A 13745-nucleotide genomic window follows, 5' to 3' on the forward strand; every position below is an offset into this window, starting at 1 on the left:
GGCAAGGTGACTAGTCGGCTTTGGGAGGCTGAGGCTGGAGCATCGCTTGAGGCCAGGAGTTCCAGACCAGCCTGGGGAATATAGCGAGGCCTCATCTCCAAAAGAAATATAAAAATTAGGCAGGCATTGTGGTGCATGCCTATGGTCCCAGCTACTTGGGAGGCTGAGGCGTGAGGATTGCTTGAGCCCAGGAGTTCAATGAAGCATTGAGCGTGGTCGCACCACTGCACTCCAGCCTGGGCAACAGAGGGAGACCCTGTCTAAAAAAAATAAAAAATAAAAATAAATTTAAAAAATTGCAATTACACAATAATTTCAAGCCAGGAATAGCGATGAAAAAGAATGGCATGAGCATACTGCAGCCTGGCAAAGGCTGGCATTGTGAAAGGGTCCTGGAGGAACTGCCTTGGGAACTGAGACCGAAAGGCGTTATAAAAGGTGGTAAGGTGAAGATGCGGGGGATGGATTGCAGAGGGCAGAGGCTCAGGGAAACAAAGCCTGCCGTGTGGCTGCAGTGGGGATGAGGCATGTCCTCTTTGAGGGCCACTCTGGCCGTTCAAAACACCTGTTGAGGCTGGGTGTGGTGGCTCATGCCTGTAATCCTAGCATTTTGGGAGGCCAAGGCAGGAGGATCACCTGAGGTCAGGAGTTGGAGACCAACCTGGCTAACATGGCAAAGCCCCGTCTCTACTGAAAATACAAAAAAATCAGCTGGGTGTGGTGGTGCATGCCTGTAATCCTAGCTACTCGAGAGGCTGAGGCAGGAGAATCACTTGAACCCAGAAGGCAGAGACTGCAGTGAGCTGAGATGGCGCCACTGCCCTCCAGCTTGGGCGACACATCGAGACCCTGTCTCAAACAAAAAACACCTGTTGGGTCTGAGCTTCAGGAAAAGCAGAGCCTAGAGTCCTCACCTGCTTTCTGGAGACCAGATGTCTGGGGTCCAGGCTGGAGGTCAGGTTATTCCTGGGGTGGGTGAATGGGAGGGGCCTGACTGGAAGGAGTGTCTTAGCTGGGAGGAGGGGGCAAGACATGGGGCCTGGTGGGTGGGTTTCAGTAGAGGATGGGGTAAGTGTAGTGTTTGTGGAGATGGCATGGGGTGACTGACTGGGTATGGGAGCAGGTGGAGATGTATGCACTGTGAAGATCCTGGGGAGTATTATAGCTGGCATGTAGCTGCTAAGGCTAAGCCTGGCTTCGTAAGAACCTCTGCCCTTCTCCTAAGCCTCCCAGTGAAAACTTCCAGCTTCCCTTTAGGCCCTTTACCCCCTTCCTCTTCCTTCTCAAGCCAGAGATTGTGCCTAGCCCGAGAGGCGACCCCTCTGCCACCCTCATCAGCTGGCTTTCACCCCCAAACCTATCCTTCCCCAGGTCCCCATTTGTCCTTTTTCTTTCTCTTTTTGAGACAGGATCTCACTCCGTTGCCTAGGCTGGAGTTTAGTGGTACAATCATGGCTCACTGCAGCCTTGAACCCCTGGGCTCAAGGGCTTCTCCCTCCTCAGCCTCCTCAGTAGTTGGGATTACAGGTGCATGCCACCATGCCCAGCTAATTAAAAAAAAAAAAAAAATTGGCCGGGCACGATGGCTCACGCCTGTAATCTCAGCAATTTGGGAGGCTGAGGCAGGCAAATCACGAGGTCAGGAGTTGGAGACCATCCTGACCAACATGGTGAAACCCCATTTCTACTAAAAATACAAAAATTAGCCAGGCGTGATGGCACGCACCTGTAATCCCAGCTACTCAGGAGGCTGAGGCAGGAGAATCGCTTGAACTCGGGAGGTGGAGGTTGCAGTGTGCCGAGATTGCGCCATTGCATTCCAGCCTGGGCAACAGAGCAAGACTCCGTCTCAAAAAAAAAAAAAAAAAAATTGTGGAGCTTCAATGTGGTGGCTCACACCTGTAATCCCAGCACTTTGTGAGGCCAAGGTGGGAGGATCACTCTTCAATATTAGGAGTTTGAGACCAGCCTGGCCAAGATGGTAAAACCCTGTCTCTCCTAAAAAATACAAAGAAAATTAGCCAGGTGTGGTGGTGCATACCTGTAATCCTAACTACTCGGGAGGCTGAGGCAGGAGAATCACTTGAACCCGGGAGGCCAAGATTGTGCCACTGCACTCCAGCCTGGGCAACAGAGGGGACTCTATCTCAAAATAAATAAATAAATAGGCCAGATGCGGTGGCTCATGCCTGTAATCTCAGCACTTTGGGAGGCTGAGGCAGGTGGATCATCTGAGGTCAGGAGTTCAAGACCAGCCTGGCCAACATGGAGAAACCCAATCTCTACTAAAAATACAAAAATTAGCTGGGCATGGTGGTGGGCATCTGTAATCCCAGCTACTCAGGAGGCTGAGGCAGGAGAATTGCTTGAACCTGGGAGGTGAAGGTTGCAGTGAGCCGAGATTGTGCCATTGCACTCCAGCATGGGCGACAATAGCAAAACTGTTTCAAAAATTAAAAATAAATGAATAAAATAAATAAAAATACAAAAATTAGTCGGGCGTGGTGTCTTGGGTCTGCAATCCTAGCTACTTGAGCTGACGCAGGAGGAGTGCTTGAACCCAGGAGGCGGAGGTTGCAGTGAGCCGAGATTGCACCACTGCACTCCAGCCTGAGCATTAGCGTGAGACTCTGTCTCAAAAAAAAAAAAACGTGGAGATAGGGGTCTTGCTTTGTTGCCCAGGCTGGTCTGGAATGCCTGGACTCAAGTGATCCTCCCAAAGTGCTGGGATTACAGGCATGAGCTACTGCACCCTGTCTCTGGTTTTGCTTTACTTTTTAATTGTACATTCACTGGCTGGAAACCACCTTCCCTTCTCCTGTGCTCAAACATCACTGGTACTACCTCTTCCCGATCCCAGCCAGGGGTGTCCACATGTGTCCCCACTAGATTGGGAGGGCTTTGTGGGCTTATATATCAGACTCCAATTGTGCCACGACTTAGTAGCCACCAGGGAACAGGGGTTGAATGAATGCAGGAAGGTGCAGGTAAGCAGTGGGTGAGGGAGTGGGGTTCACATACAAGGGACCCAAGTTCTGGGCAGAATGTGAAAGCAGTGGACCCTTGAAGGGCCCATGTGTTGTGTGTGTTGGGGGGACACATCGGAGCATCATGCATTGAGATGTGTCTATGGCAGGCAGCAAGGGCAGCAGGTCTGAGCTGGGGTTGAGATGTCCAGCACGTGCTGAGGGTGCTGACTCCACTGGACAGGTGACACACAGCCAGCTGGCCACCCGACCTCCCTGCCCTGGGGCAGGAATGAAGGAATCGCTGCCAGGTTATCAGGGTGCATTTCCTGAGAGCCCAAGACCTGACTCAGAGGCCGGAGGAGGGAGGAGGGAGGGGACCTCCCCCTTGGGCTTCCGGCTTAGCCTCTGATGCCCAGCCCCTCAGCCTGCCCACAGCAACGCCACAAGGCCACACAGGTGCCTGTGTTTACACCTTTACTGTCCCGCTCCTCCCGCCACCCCCAAGGATTCCTAGGTTCAAAATAGCCCGGGCATTGAGGCCCAATTAGCTCGAGCCTCTGCAATCTAGGTGGGTGGGGCCCTTGAGATTCCAGCTGGCTGGGCCACATTCCAGCCCCGCTGGGCGGGAAGTAGAGGGTGGAGAAGGGGGAAGTGGCACCGGGACCCTAGCCCCTCAGCTCTGGATCAGGAGAGTCAGCAGGAGCAGGAAGTGGACTGCACGCGGGGATCCTGAGGCTTTGGCCAGTTCTGGGGGACAGAGGTTGCTGCCTCCAGTGGGCCAGTGTGGGGAGCCACTGGAGGGCAGGAAGTGGGCCTCTCCCACTGTCTGGGAGATCCAGGCCTCTTCAGGACCAATGGCGGCAAACAGCTCCCGGCTCCCTTGAACAGCCATGCCCACGAGGACCCAGGAGCCTTCTGTCGTCTGGCACAGGAGAGGCGGTGCTGAGGTCATCTGCAGAGTTGGAGCGAGGCCACGTGGGTCTGCTGCCCTTCCTCTTGGTCCCCTGCCCCTTTCCCCAGGGTCTGGCCAGGAAGCACTCTGGTCTGCATCCCTAGACATCCAGGTCCCCAGTTTCTCTCCGGAGTCCAGCTAGGGTCCCATTTGGGGCCAAACACCCAATAATTCCAGTCCTGGCCAGATGCGGTGGCTCACGCCTGTAATCCCAGCACTTTGGGAGGCCAAGGTGGGCGGATCATTTGAGGCCAGGAGTTTGAGTCCAGCCTGGCCAACATGGTGAAACCCTGTCTCTACTAAAAATACAAAAATTAACCAGGCGTGGTGGTGCATGCCTGCAATCCCAGCTACTAGGGAGGCTGAAGCAGGAGAATTGCTCGAACCTGGGAGGTAGAGGCTGCAGTGAGCCAAGATCGCGCCACTGCACTCCAGCCTGGGCGACACAGCGAGACTCAGTCTCAAAAAAAAAAAAAAAAAAAAAAAAAATTCCAATCCTGCTCTCTCTCTAGGGTACCACAGTCCAACACTGCCTCTCTCCTGCCTACTCCAGGATGCCCAGGCCCCTTTACCTCACACCTGTTCTCCTGCCCCTCTGCATACAGGACACAGAGGGTTCCAGGGGGCAGGATTCCCTGATAGAGGCAGTGGCAGATTCGTGGTGTCAAGATGGAGACAGCGGCAGCCACAGGGACTGGGGAGAGGAGACAGAGTTGTTCCAGGGCTCTGGCCTCCAGCCACTCCTTGTTCCCGCGACCCAGGAGTCTCACCTCGGTCCTGGGGTTCTTTCCAGCCCAACACCCAGCAGCTGGCCCCCGGAGGGATACCCGCCGGGTGGAGACAGATGGGCAGGGCTGATGGGGAGGGCTCCACCCGGGAGCTCAGCTCCAGGAGGGCCAGGGAGGGCCTGAGTCCCAGGTGCCGGGGCAGCCGGATGCTGATGACCAAGCGGGATACCTGGTGGCCCTGTGGGAGGGGGCTGGCCCCTGCCCGGCCCAGATACACTTCAATGTAAGGCACTGTTGTAGAGCCTGGCCTGTTGGAACAAGGCCCAATGTAACTTTCTGTTCCTCCTATTGCAGGCAAAGTCTTTCCCAGCCCAGGGGAAGGATGACTCTCTGGGGTCATGCCACTCACTCCTTCATCATCCCTCCTTCCAAATCTCCCTTCCAGGTCAAAACATCTCCCAGTGCTGTAAGATTCTTCCCTCACGCCCCACCCCGGACAGAGTCTTGCTCTGTCGCACAGGCTGCAGTGCAGTGGTGCAGTCTTGGGTCACTGAAACCTCTGCCTCCCGGGTTTGAGCGATTCTCCTGCCTCAGCCTCCCAAGTAGCTGGGTAATGTTACAGGTGCCACCACCCCTGGCTAATTTTTGTATTTTTAGTAGAGGGGTTTCACCATGTTGGCCAGGCTGGTCTTGAACTCCTGACTTCGTGATCCGCCCGCCTCAGCCTCCCAAAGTGCTAAGATTACAGGCATGGGCCATTGCGCCCGGCTGCAAGATGCTTAAAGGAGACTATTCCACTATTTTAAGAGTCCTCTGGGCCAGGCACAGTGGCTCATGCCTGTAATCCTAGCACATTGGCCAAGGCAGGAGGATTGCTTGAGGCCGGCCTGGGCAACACAGCAAGATCCCATTGTTAATTTTTTTTAAACAAACAAACAAACAAACAAGTCTTTGGCTCTGTTCCATTCTCCCTTCCTGCCTCTCGCCTAGGAGATGAGTAAGACCCACCTGAGGACACAGTGAGTGGCTGCCAGGACCCAGCCTGGGGCCAGAAGGATCCCAGTGCAGACTCGATCGCCAGCCACATGCACCTCTGCCAGCCAGGGCCAAAGGACCCCCACTGGAGCAGCCTCCGGCCGCAGGCCACAGGCTAGGGAGAGGAGGTGGCCACCTCAGTTGGGGCCCCATGGCTGACCCCTGAGCCCCTGCCACGGGTCTATGCACCCCCAGGAGCCCCTAGAGCCCAAAGGCGTCCTGCTCACCACCATGCTGTGTGTGGGGGGGACAAGTCTGTGTCTCAGTCTCCTCCCCATCAGGGCCCCAATCCCAGGTTAGCTGGTCCTCCAGGTAGGCTCCCTGAGTCACATGGCTGATCCATGGGCCATGGGTCTGCACAGGGAAGAAGGCTCGGGGACGTAGACAGCCACTGGGGAAGTCTCTGATTCCAGCCAGAAACCAGGTCCCCTCCTCCTGGCACAAAAGGCTCCAATGCGAGTCATTCTGCAGCAACAAAGTGCGTGTGTTACTTGCCTCTGCCTGTGTGCAGAGAATATCAGAACTCCTGGGGCTTTCCAGGACTCCAGATTTTCCCATTTGCAGAAATATCAAGTTCCACATTCTCCAAATCAGACTCCAAATGCTAATTTGTGTAAGAATTCAGCCCTCACTTTAGGATTCTCCTTAAATCCAGGGATAGAGAGAAACCATAGCACCAGCTCAGAGCCCGCCTCAGCCCCTTCCCAAAAGTTCTCCAGGGCCAGGCCCCGCCCCCAGTTCGTTCTGGCCCCGCCTCCACTTCGGCTCCGCCCCATTCCCAGTTCTGCAAGTCCCGCCCCTCCCTAGAGCCCACTCAGACCCGCCTTCCCCAGGCCCCGCTCCCTCCCTAGAGCCCACTCGGACCCGCCTTCCGCAGGTCCCGCCCTCTCCCTAGAGCCCACTTGGACTCGCCTTCCACAGGCCCCGCCCTCTTCCTAGAGCCCTCTCGGACCTGCGTTCCGCAGGCCCCGCCCCCGCCGCTTACCCAGCAGTGGCCCGCCTCCTCCTCCTCCTGGTAGGCAGGGCAGAGCGCGTGCGGCGGGTCTCCCGGCAGCGGCACTGCCGCCCCCTGGCGGCCATACAGGCAGTGGCACCACCAGCCGCCTAACAGCTCTGCCTCCAGCAGCGCGCCTGGGCCAAGCGCGGGTTCTGGAAGGGAAAAGGCAGGGAGCCCGCGCTGCGGCCCAGACGGCCCCTGCACCGCCCGGTGCCGCCCCGGCCAGCGCCGGGCCCCAGCTCACCCCCGCGGCCCCAGCGGGCCAGGCGGCAGCGGCTTCCGGGCAGGAAGTAGTGTTCCGGGTGGGGTAGGCACACGGGCCGCGGAGCTGCGCTCAGGTTCACGGGCGTGCGCAGCTGCAGCAGCGCCAGGTCCGAGGCGTCGTCCCACGAGGCATTCTCGTGCTGCACCAGGCGTGCCACCCGCTCCGCGCGCGGGCGCGAGGGTAGCAGCACGCGCCAGGCGTCGAGGTCGCGGGGCGGGCTGTCGGAGCTGCTCGGGCTGCGGGATAGGGGGCGAGGGACGTGGGCCGGATCCCGCACACATGGCTAGAAACCTCGCACCCCTGGCTTAGACTCGCCTGGCGAGGATCCTGCATCCTGGTGGGATCCCCACGCTACCCCCATTCCAGCGGCTCACTCACACCCCCGCCTCCGGGATTGAACTTCTACTATGCCTCTATCCACCCCTGCGAGGCCAGGACCCCTCTTTTTGTGCTGTATCCTACACCTCCGAATGGGATCCCACACGCCCCACACCCCCCAGGGGAGGGGCTGGGGCCAAATAAATGGTGTCTCAGGCTGATGTAGGGAGGGGCAAGGATCGGCTTGAAACGTAGATTTTCACTCACTGCAGAAAGCAGCTGGCAGGTGCCAAGACCCAGCTTTCAGACACCAGTGCCCCATGGCAGGGTCTGGATCCTGGTACAATCACCTGGGCCTCCCAGGGCCAGGCCCCTGGCCGCGGGGCCTTCCCGCACTCTGAGAGGTGAGAGACCTGGGTCAGTGGGCCTCCTGCACCCCAATCACTCCCAGCAGTCTCCATCCCGACTCACTCTCCCACGTCCCACTCACATCCAGGGGTGCCGCCCACTCACCAGGCAGGGCAATGGTGCAGTTCTCCCTGGGCTCCTGGGGATCTGACTGGGGCTTCTGAGGCTGGGTTGGAAAGACAGGCCCAGGCTCTGAACCCATCACCTGTTCCCGTATCCATGCCTCATAGGTAGCCACGGCAGTGAAAACTCCAGGCCGGTTTCTCCGTCCACAGCCGAAGCCAAAGCTGGTGATTCCTGCCTGGAACCAGCGGCCGCCTTCCTCACAGACCAGGGGCCCCCCAGAGTCACCCTAGTGACAGATGACTACATGTCAAGGGGTCAGCCCAGGGACCCACCCGTTTATACTGGCCTCCTCGAAAAGGTCCTGCCCCTTCTTTTGGCCCAAGATACACCACCTTCTCCTTTCTCCTAGAAACCCTCCTTGGCTAGGCCTTGTCCTCTGCATTCCCTGGGGCTCTAAACAGAAGAAAACCCTGTAAGCAGAAGGCCGATGGCAGCCAGAGCCAAGAGCACCGGGGGAGTGCATTCAAGACCACGAAAGAGAATCCTGCAGGTGTCATCAGAGCCAAGTGATTCTTGTCCAGTTACTAGCTCAAATAATTCCCCTCCCTCCCTTCCTTCCTTCTTTCCTTCCCTTTCTTTTTCTTTCTTTCTTTTCTTTTTTGAGACAGCCTGGGAAATGCTCTGTTTCCCAGGGTGGAGTGCAGTGGTGCAATCTCGGCCCACTGCAACCTCTGCCTCCCGGGTTCAAGTGATTCTCCTGCCTCAGCCTCCCGAGTAGCTGGGACTATAGGTGTATACCACCGCAGCCGGCTAATTTTTGTCTTTTTAGTAGAGATGGATTTTCTCCATGTTGGCCAGGCTGGTCTCAAACTCCCGAGCTCAAGTGATACGCCTGCCTTGGCCTCCTAAAGTGCTGGGATTACAGGCGTGAGCCACTGTGCCAAGCCAGTTCCTCTCCTTTTTTGAGACGAGGTATCACTATGTTGCTTAGGCTGGTCTCAGACTCCTGGGCTCAAGTGATCCTCCTGCCTCAATTTTCTGACTAGCTGGGATTACAGGCATGAGTCACTGCTCCTGGCGATGCTGTCTTTGGTTTTTAAATTCACTTGGCCTTGGCTGGACATGGTGGCTCATGCCTGTAATCCCAGCTACTTGGAAGGGTGAGCCAGGAGAATTGCTTGAACTCAGGAGGTGGAGTTTGCAGTGAGCCAAGATCGTGCCATTGCACTCCAGCCTGGGCAACAAGAGCAAAACTCTGTCTCAATAAATAAATAAATAGCCGGGTGCGGTGGCTCACGCCTGTAATCCCAGCACTTTGGAAGGCTGAGGCAGGCAGATCACCTGAGGTTGGGAGTTCGAGACCAGTCTGACCAACATAGAGAAACACCATCTCTACTAAAAATTAGCTGGGTGTGGTGGCACATGCCTATAATCCCAGCTACTTGGGAGGCTGAAGCAGGAGAATCGCTTGAACCTGGGAGGCAGAGGTTGTGGTGAGCTGAGATCATGCCATTGTACTCTGCCCTGGGCAACAAGAGCGAAACTCCGTCTCAATAAATAAATAAATAAATAAATAAATAAATAAATAAATAAATAAATTCACTTGGCCAGGCGCAAGTGAATACAAAATTAGCAGTCTGTGGTGGTACATGCCTGTAATCTCAGCTACTTGGGAGGCTGAAGCACGAGAGTCGCTTGAGTGGTGGGGGTGGGGGGAGGGGGAGCTTGCAGTAAGCCGAGATTGTGCCACTGCAGTCCAGCCTAGGTGACAAAGTGAGGCTCTGTCTCAAAATACACAAACAAAAAAATACACGTCAATCCCATCGCTTGGCAATCTTGTCCTCCTTTTGCAGATGAGGCTAGGAGAGATGTCATTTATCTGTTTGTCACCGGTTAGGACTCTGGCCCTGCCAGGCAGGTGCAGGGGCCTTCCCTCACCTGGCAGGTGTCCCTGCGGCCCTCTGGGTAGCCAGCACACAGCATCCCTGGCAATATCTGGAGAGTGAGGTTGAAAGGACCGGGCTGGCTGTAGAGACACTGACAGGTGGCCTCACCCAGCAGCCTTAGCTCCACTTCCTGTAGCACCCAGGGGAGAGGTAGAGGATCTGGGGGCAGAACCAGAGAGCAGGTGCTGTGAGGCAGGTATGGTGTCCCCAGTTCCCAGGATTCAGGTTTGCCCCCTGCGGCTGCTTCTTGGACATCAGCTAGATGCCCCATGGCCTCTCAGCCCATCACATTCACCACATCTCCTGCTGCTTCTCTCTATTCTTTCTACTTCTTCATCTCAGGAATGGTCCCATCAAGCTCCTAGTGAGAGCTGCCATGCATGGTTGTGCAGGTTGTGCACTGCAATAAAGGATGCAATTTAGGGACTATAATCATTAAGTCTGAGCTTTCATGTGGAGTTGTATTGGTCCGGAGACATCTTTTCTCAAAGATGCCATATGGACTTGACATGATCCTGTCTCGAGTTGCCAAGCATGGAATCTGGGTGTCATCCCTGTCTCCTCTCTCAACTCCCCTCCTCCAGTCAGTTCCCAGTTCATGAAAACCTCTCATTTGTGACTTCTTGGCATTCTCACCAACTACCCTCATTGAGGATGCATAGCTTTGGGCCTGGATAACTGACCCAGTCTTCTGATCCACTCTTCACTTCAACAATGAAGAGGAAGGTTACTCAAGTTCATTTCTCATCTCACCAAGAAAAATAAATGGATCCCACTGTCTAAACCTGGTGCTGCAGCCCCATCCTGCTTTTTAGGATCCAGAAAGGTGGGGGGAAGTACAGACAGAACTCCTTCCCCACCACATTCAGAATCTGAGGTCAAAGGCATGGTGGCTCACGCCTGCAATCCTAGCACTTTGGGAGGCTGAGGCAGGTGGATCACCTGAAGTCAGGAGTTCAAAACCAGCCTGGCCAACATGGTGAAACCCCGTCTCTACTAAAAATACAAAATATTAGCCGGGCATGGTAGTGAGTGCCTGTAATCCCAGCTACTTGGGAGACTGAAGCAGGAGAATGTGCTTGAAGCTGGGAGGTGGAGGTTGCAGTGAGCCTAGATCGTGCCGTTGCACTCCAGCCTGGGCAACAAGGGCGAAACTCCATCTCAAAAAAATAAAAAATAAAATAAAATAAAATAAAAATAAATAAAAAAGAATCTGAGGTCAGGTGATGGCTGAAGCTGTACTTGGGGCTCACCAGGGAAGTTGGGGATTGTCCTGGGCATCCCTGGAGCTGGTGAGTGCTCTGGCCCTCAGTCTGATCTTAAGGCCTTCATGGTCGGCCCTCAGCAGCCTTTGCAGCCCAGGTGCCTGTCCCCTTCTCACTCCAGCCTGGCATCCTGGCTCTTCTTCATCTAACATGGCTTATCTGGGTCCTTATCTGGCCTTCATCTCCCCCTGTCTTCCTGCAATGCACCCTCTCTTTGAAAACCTCTGCAGAAATCTACTTCTCTGGGTGCCCATTGTCAGGATGGCCTGGCCCCATTCACACAAACTTCCTGGGGCTCACAGTGACGCTTCCTTGTCACCTCCTGCCCTCATGGGACCTCCACAAGCAGAGGCTGTGGCATCACCCCCTGCAGCACCTTCCCAAAGCCCCCAGGATGGGCACAGGTCTGACCACGGCTGATGGGGATATTTGTGGGGACCCTGGGAGCATGGAAAGCTTGGGTGATGGGGATGAGGGGGATGGAGATTCGGTCTATCCCCCCCCACCTTCTAACATAATGTGTGCTTATTTATTGAACTTGTTGTTTGTCTCTCTGCTAGGATGTAAACTCTGAAAAGGCAGGATTTTGGCTTTTTATGTTCACTGGTGTCTCTCTAATGCCTAACACAGTGCCTGGCATGTAGAAGGTGCTCAAGAAATATCTTGAGTGAAAGAATGACTGAGTGAATGACGGTGGGCAGGGAGAAGAGAGGAGGTGGGGAGCACAGAGATGAGTGGGGGTGGATAGGATGGGAGGAAGGCAGACGGGAGGGAGGCACAGATTGGCATTCACTGAACATCTATTATAGGCCAGCCTTGTGCTTTACTGCTTTACTATAGATTACCTGAGGTGAAATATCTAAAGTGCATTGGTTATTGCTATGCCAGGCACTGTCCTATGAACTTTACATGGATTTTCTCATTTAATCCACCCAACCACCTCTTGAAGTGGGCATGGCTATTTTCCTCGTGTTACAGAGGAGGAAATGTAGTGGGTGAAGCGCTTTGTCTGACATGGTAGAGCTGGGATGGGAACCCTAGTCGGAGCCTAAATCCAGGAAAGAAAAAACTGGAAAGAAAGGTGAGGGAATGGGGTGCCTGTGGGTGATTCCGTGGTCTTAGTTTGAGAATCCTTGTGGGGAGAGGGCTCCATGGTGATTGGCGTGGGATTCATCTACCGACCCGCAGAAACCTACCGTCCAAGATTCCCACCAGGCTCCTCTCTGTGGCCCCACATCCCGAAACCCCGCCCTAGGAACCTCACCGCCGAGGCCCCGCCCTAAGAACCTCACCTCCAGAAGCCCCGCCCTAGAAACGTCACCTCCCGAGGCCCCACCCTAGGAACCTCACCTCCTGAAGCCCCACCTCCCCGAGGCCCCCTTTCTTGTCCTGTCCCATTCACCTGCCTCCTGGACGTCTCCCCAGCCGGTGGCCCAGCAGGCGGTGCCGTGCACGAAGCGGTGTGAGGCGCGGGGCAGGCAGACGGGCCGCACGGCGGGGCCCAGGCTGGCGGGTGAGGCCAGGTGCAGCAGGGCCAGGTCGGCTCCCAGCTCCACTTGGCTGTAGTTGACTGGCACCACGATGGCGGCCACTGCGCGGGTGTGCGCGCCGTCCAGGGGCCCGTCCTGGGAGTGCACGCCCAGCAGTACTGACCACTCGGCCGCGGGCTCCAGCGTCCCGTTCCTGCGCTCGGCCGGGGCAGTAGGAGGTTAGGTTGACCCTATGGAGGGGGCAGACCCTCGTGGGGGGAAGGGGCTCAGAGCCAGAGGGGCAGGTGCTATCCGATCCAGATTTGGTGCTGATACTCCTCAAAGGGGAAGGGTAAATCCGATCTTGAGGTGGTGGTGGGGGGTCATTGGAAAGCTGGGATTCAGACTCGGATATTCAGTGGAGTGGTGGGACCAGTATGGCAGCCTTGCCCCACTCAGAACCATGATGCCTTGAAGAGCACCTCGCTTTGGGGACAGCTCGGCTCCAAATTATGAAGTGGGGCGGGAGGAGGGGATCAACTGCGGGGGCGGGGCTGGCCTTTGGCGGAGAGGGGCTGGGTCCAGGGCGAATACTCACGTCATGAAACAGTGAGCAGCAGAGAGGACCCAGGAGGGGGCGATGAGGGAGCCCCCGCAGATGTGGCCACCCCCATGGTGCAGGCTCACCTGCCAAGGCCAGGTGCCCGGCTGCGCGTCTGAGCCCCCCACGATGCGGGCCGAGGGCTCAGAGCGCCCGCAGTCTGCAACGGGGAGCCGTGGAAGCCAAAGCCCACCTCAGGTTCCCCACTCCAGAAGCCCAGGTAACTCAGCACGAAGCCCCGTCCTCCACCCATTTCAGTTTGCCCTCTGAACAAAGAACATAGAGGACCCAGGCTTGTCTACATTTCTGGTCTTTTCCACCTCCCTCATGGCCTGACCAGCCTTAGCCTCCTTTAAGGTCTGAGGGTGCCAAGGCCTCTTCCTTACCCAGATCTTCAGGTTCTTCCTGGGTGGGACTGAGAGCTGGGAGCCAGAGGGTAAAGAGAAGAGGACACTTGTGACTTCCAGACCTGCACCGCCCAGCCCCACTTCCTGCTCTCCAACCCCAGACCCTATCTTCCCAATTCCCTCTCTATTCAGCAACCCCTGCCAGCATCCATGCCAGTCCTCTGGTCTTTCCTGCCTCTGCACGTGACTTTCCCCCAGTCTGGCTGCCTTACCTGAGTCCTGGAAGGCTCCTGGGATGGGACTGATGACTGGAAAGACAGAGGCAGGCAGGAAGAGACTGGTGACTCGCACTCAATAGATGCCTTCCCTGACTCCCTCC

At 56.1% G+C, this 13745-nt stretch overlaps 1 protein-coding gene across 1 annotated transcript; it reads right to left on the reverse strand.

The window, feature by feature from the left end:
• Positions 1-3429: 3429 nt before the first annotated feature.
• Positions 3430-13441, reverse strand: PRSS36 (serine protease 36). The gene is made up of 11 exons (XM_045383072.3): positions 12352-13441; positions 9677-9843; positions 7778-8024; positions 7532-7661; positions 6926-7182; positions 6670-6833; positions 5912-6149; positions 5658-5799; positions 4692-4957; positions 4494-4615; positions 3430-3921 (listed from the first exon to the last, which is right to left on the reverse strand). Exons 2-11 carry the CDS (start codon positions 9719-9721, stop codon positions 3643-3645), a joined length of 1890 nt encoding a protein of 629 aa, XP_045239007.2. The 5' UTR covers positions 9722-9843; positions 12352-13441; the 3' UTR covers positions 3430-3642.
• Positions 13442-13745: the final 304 nt, after the last annotated feature.

Source organism: Macaca fascicularis, chromosome 20, assembly GCF_037993035.2.
Source record: "Macaca fascicularis isolate 582-1 chromosome 20, T2T-MFA8v1.1".
Lineage (NCBI taxonomy): Eukaryota > Metazoa > Chordata > Mammalia > Primates > Cercopithecidae > Macaca > Macaca fascicularis.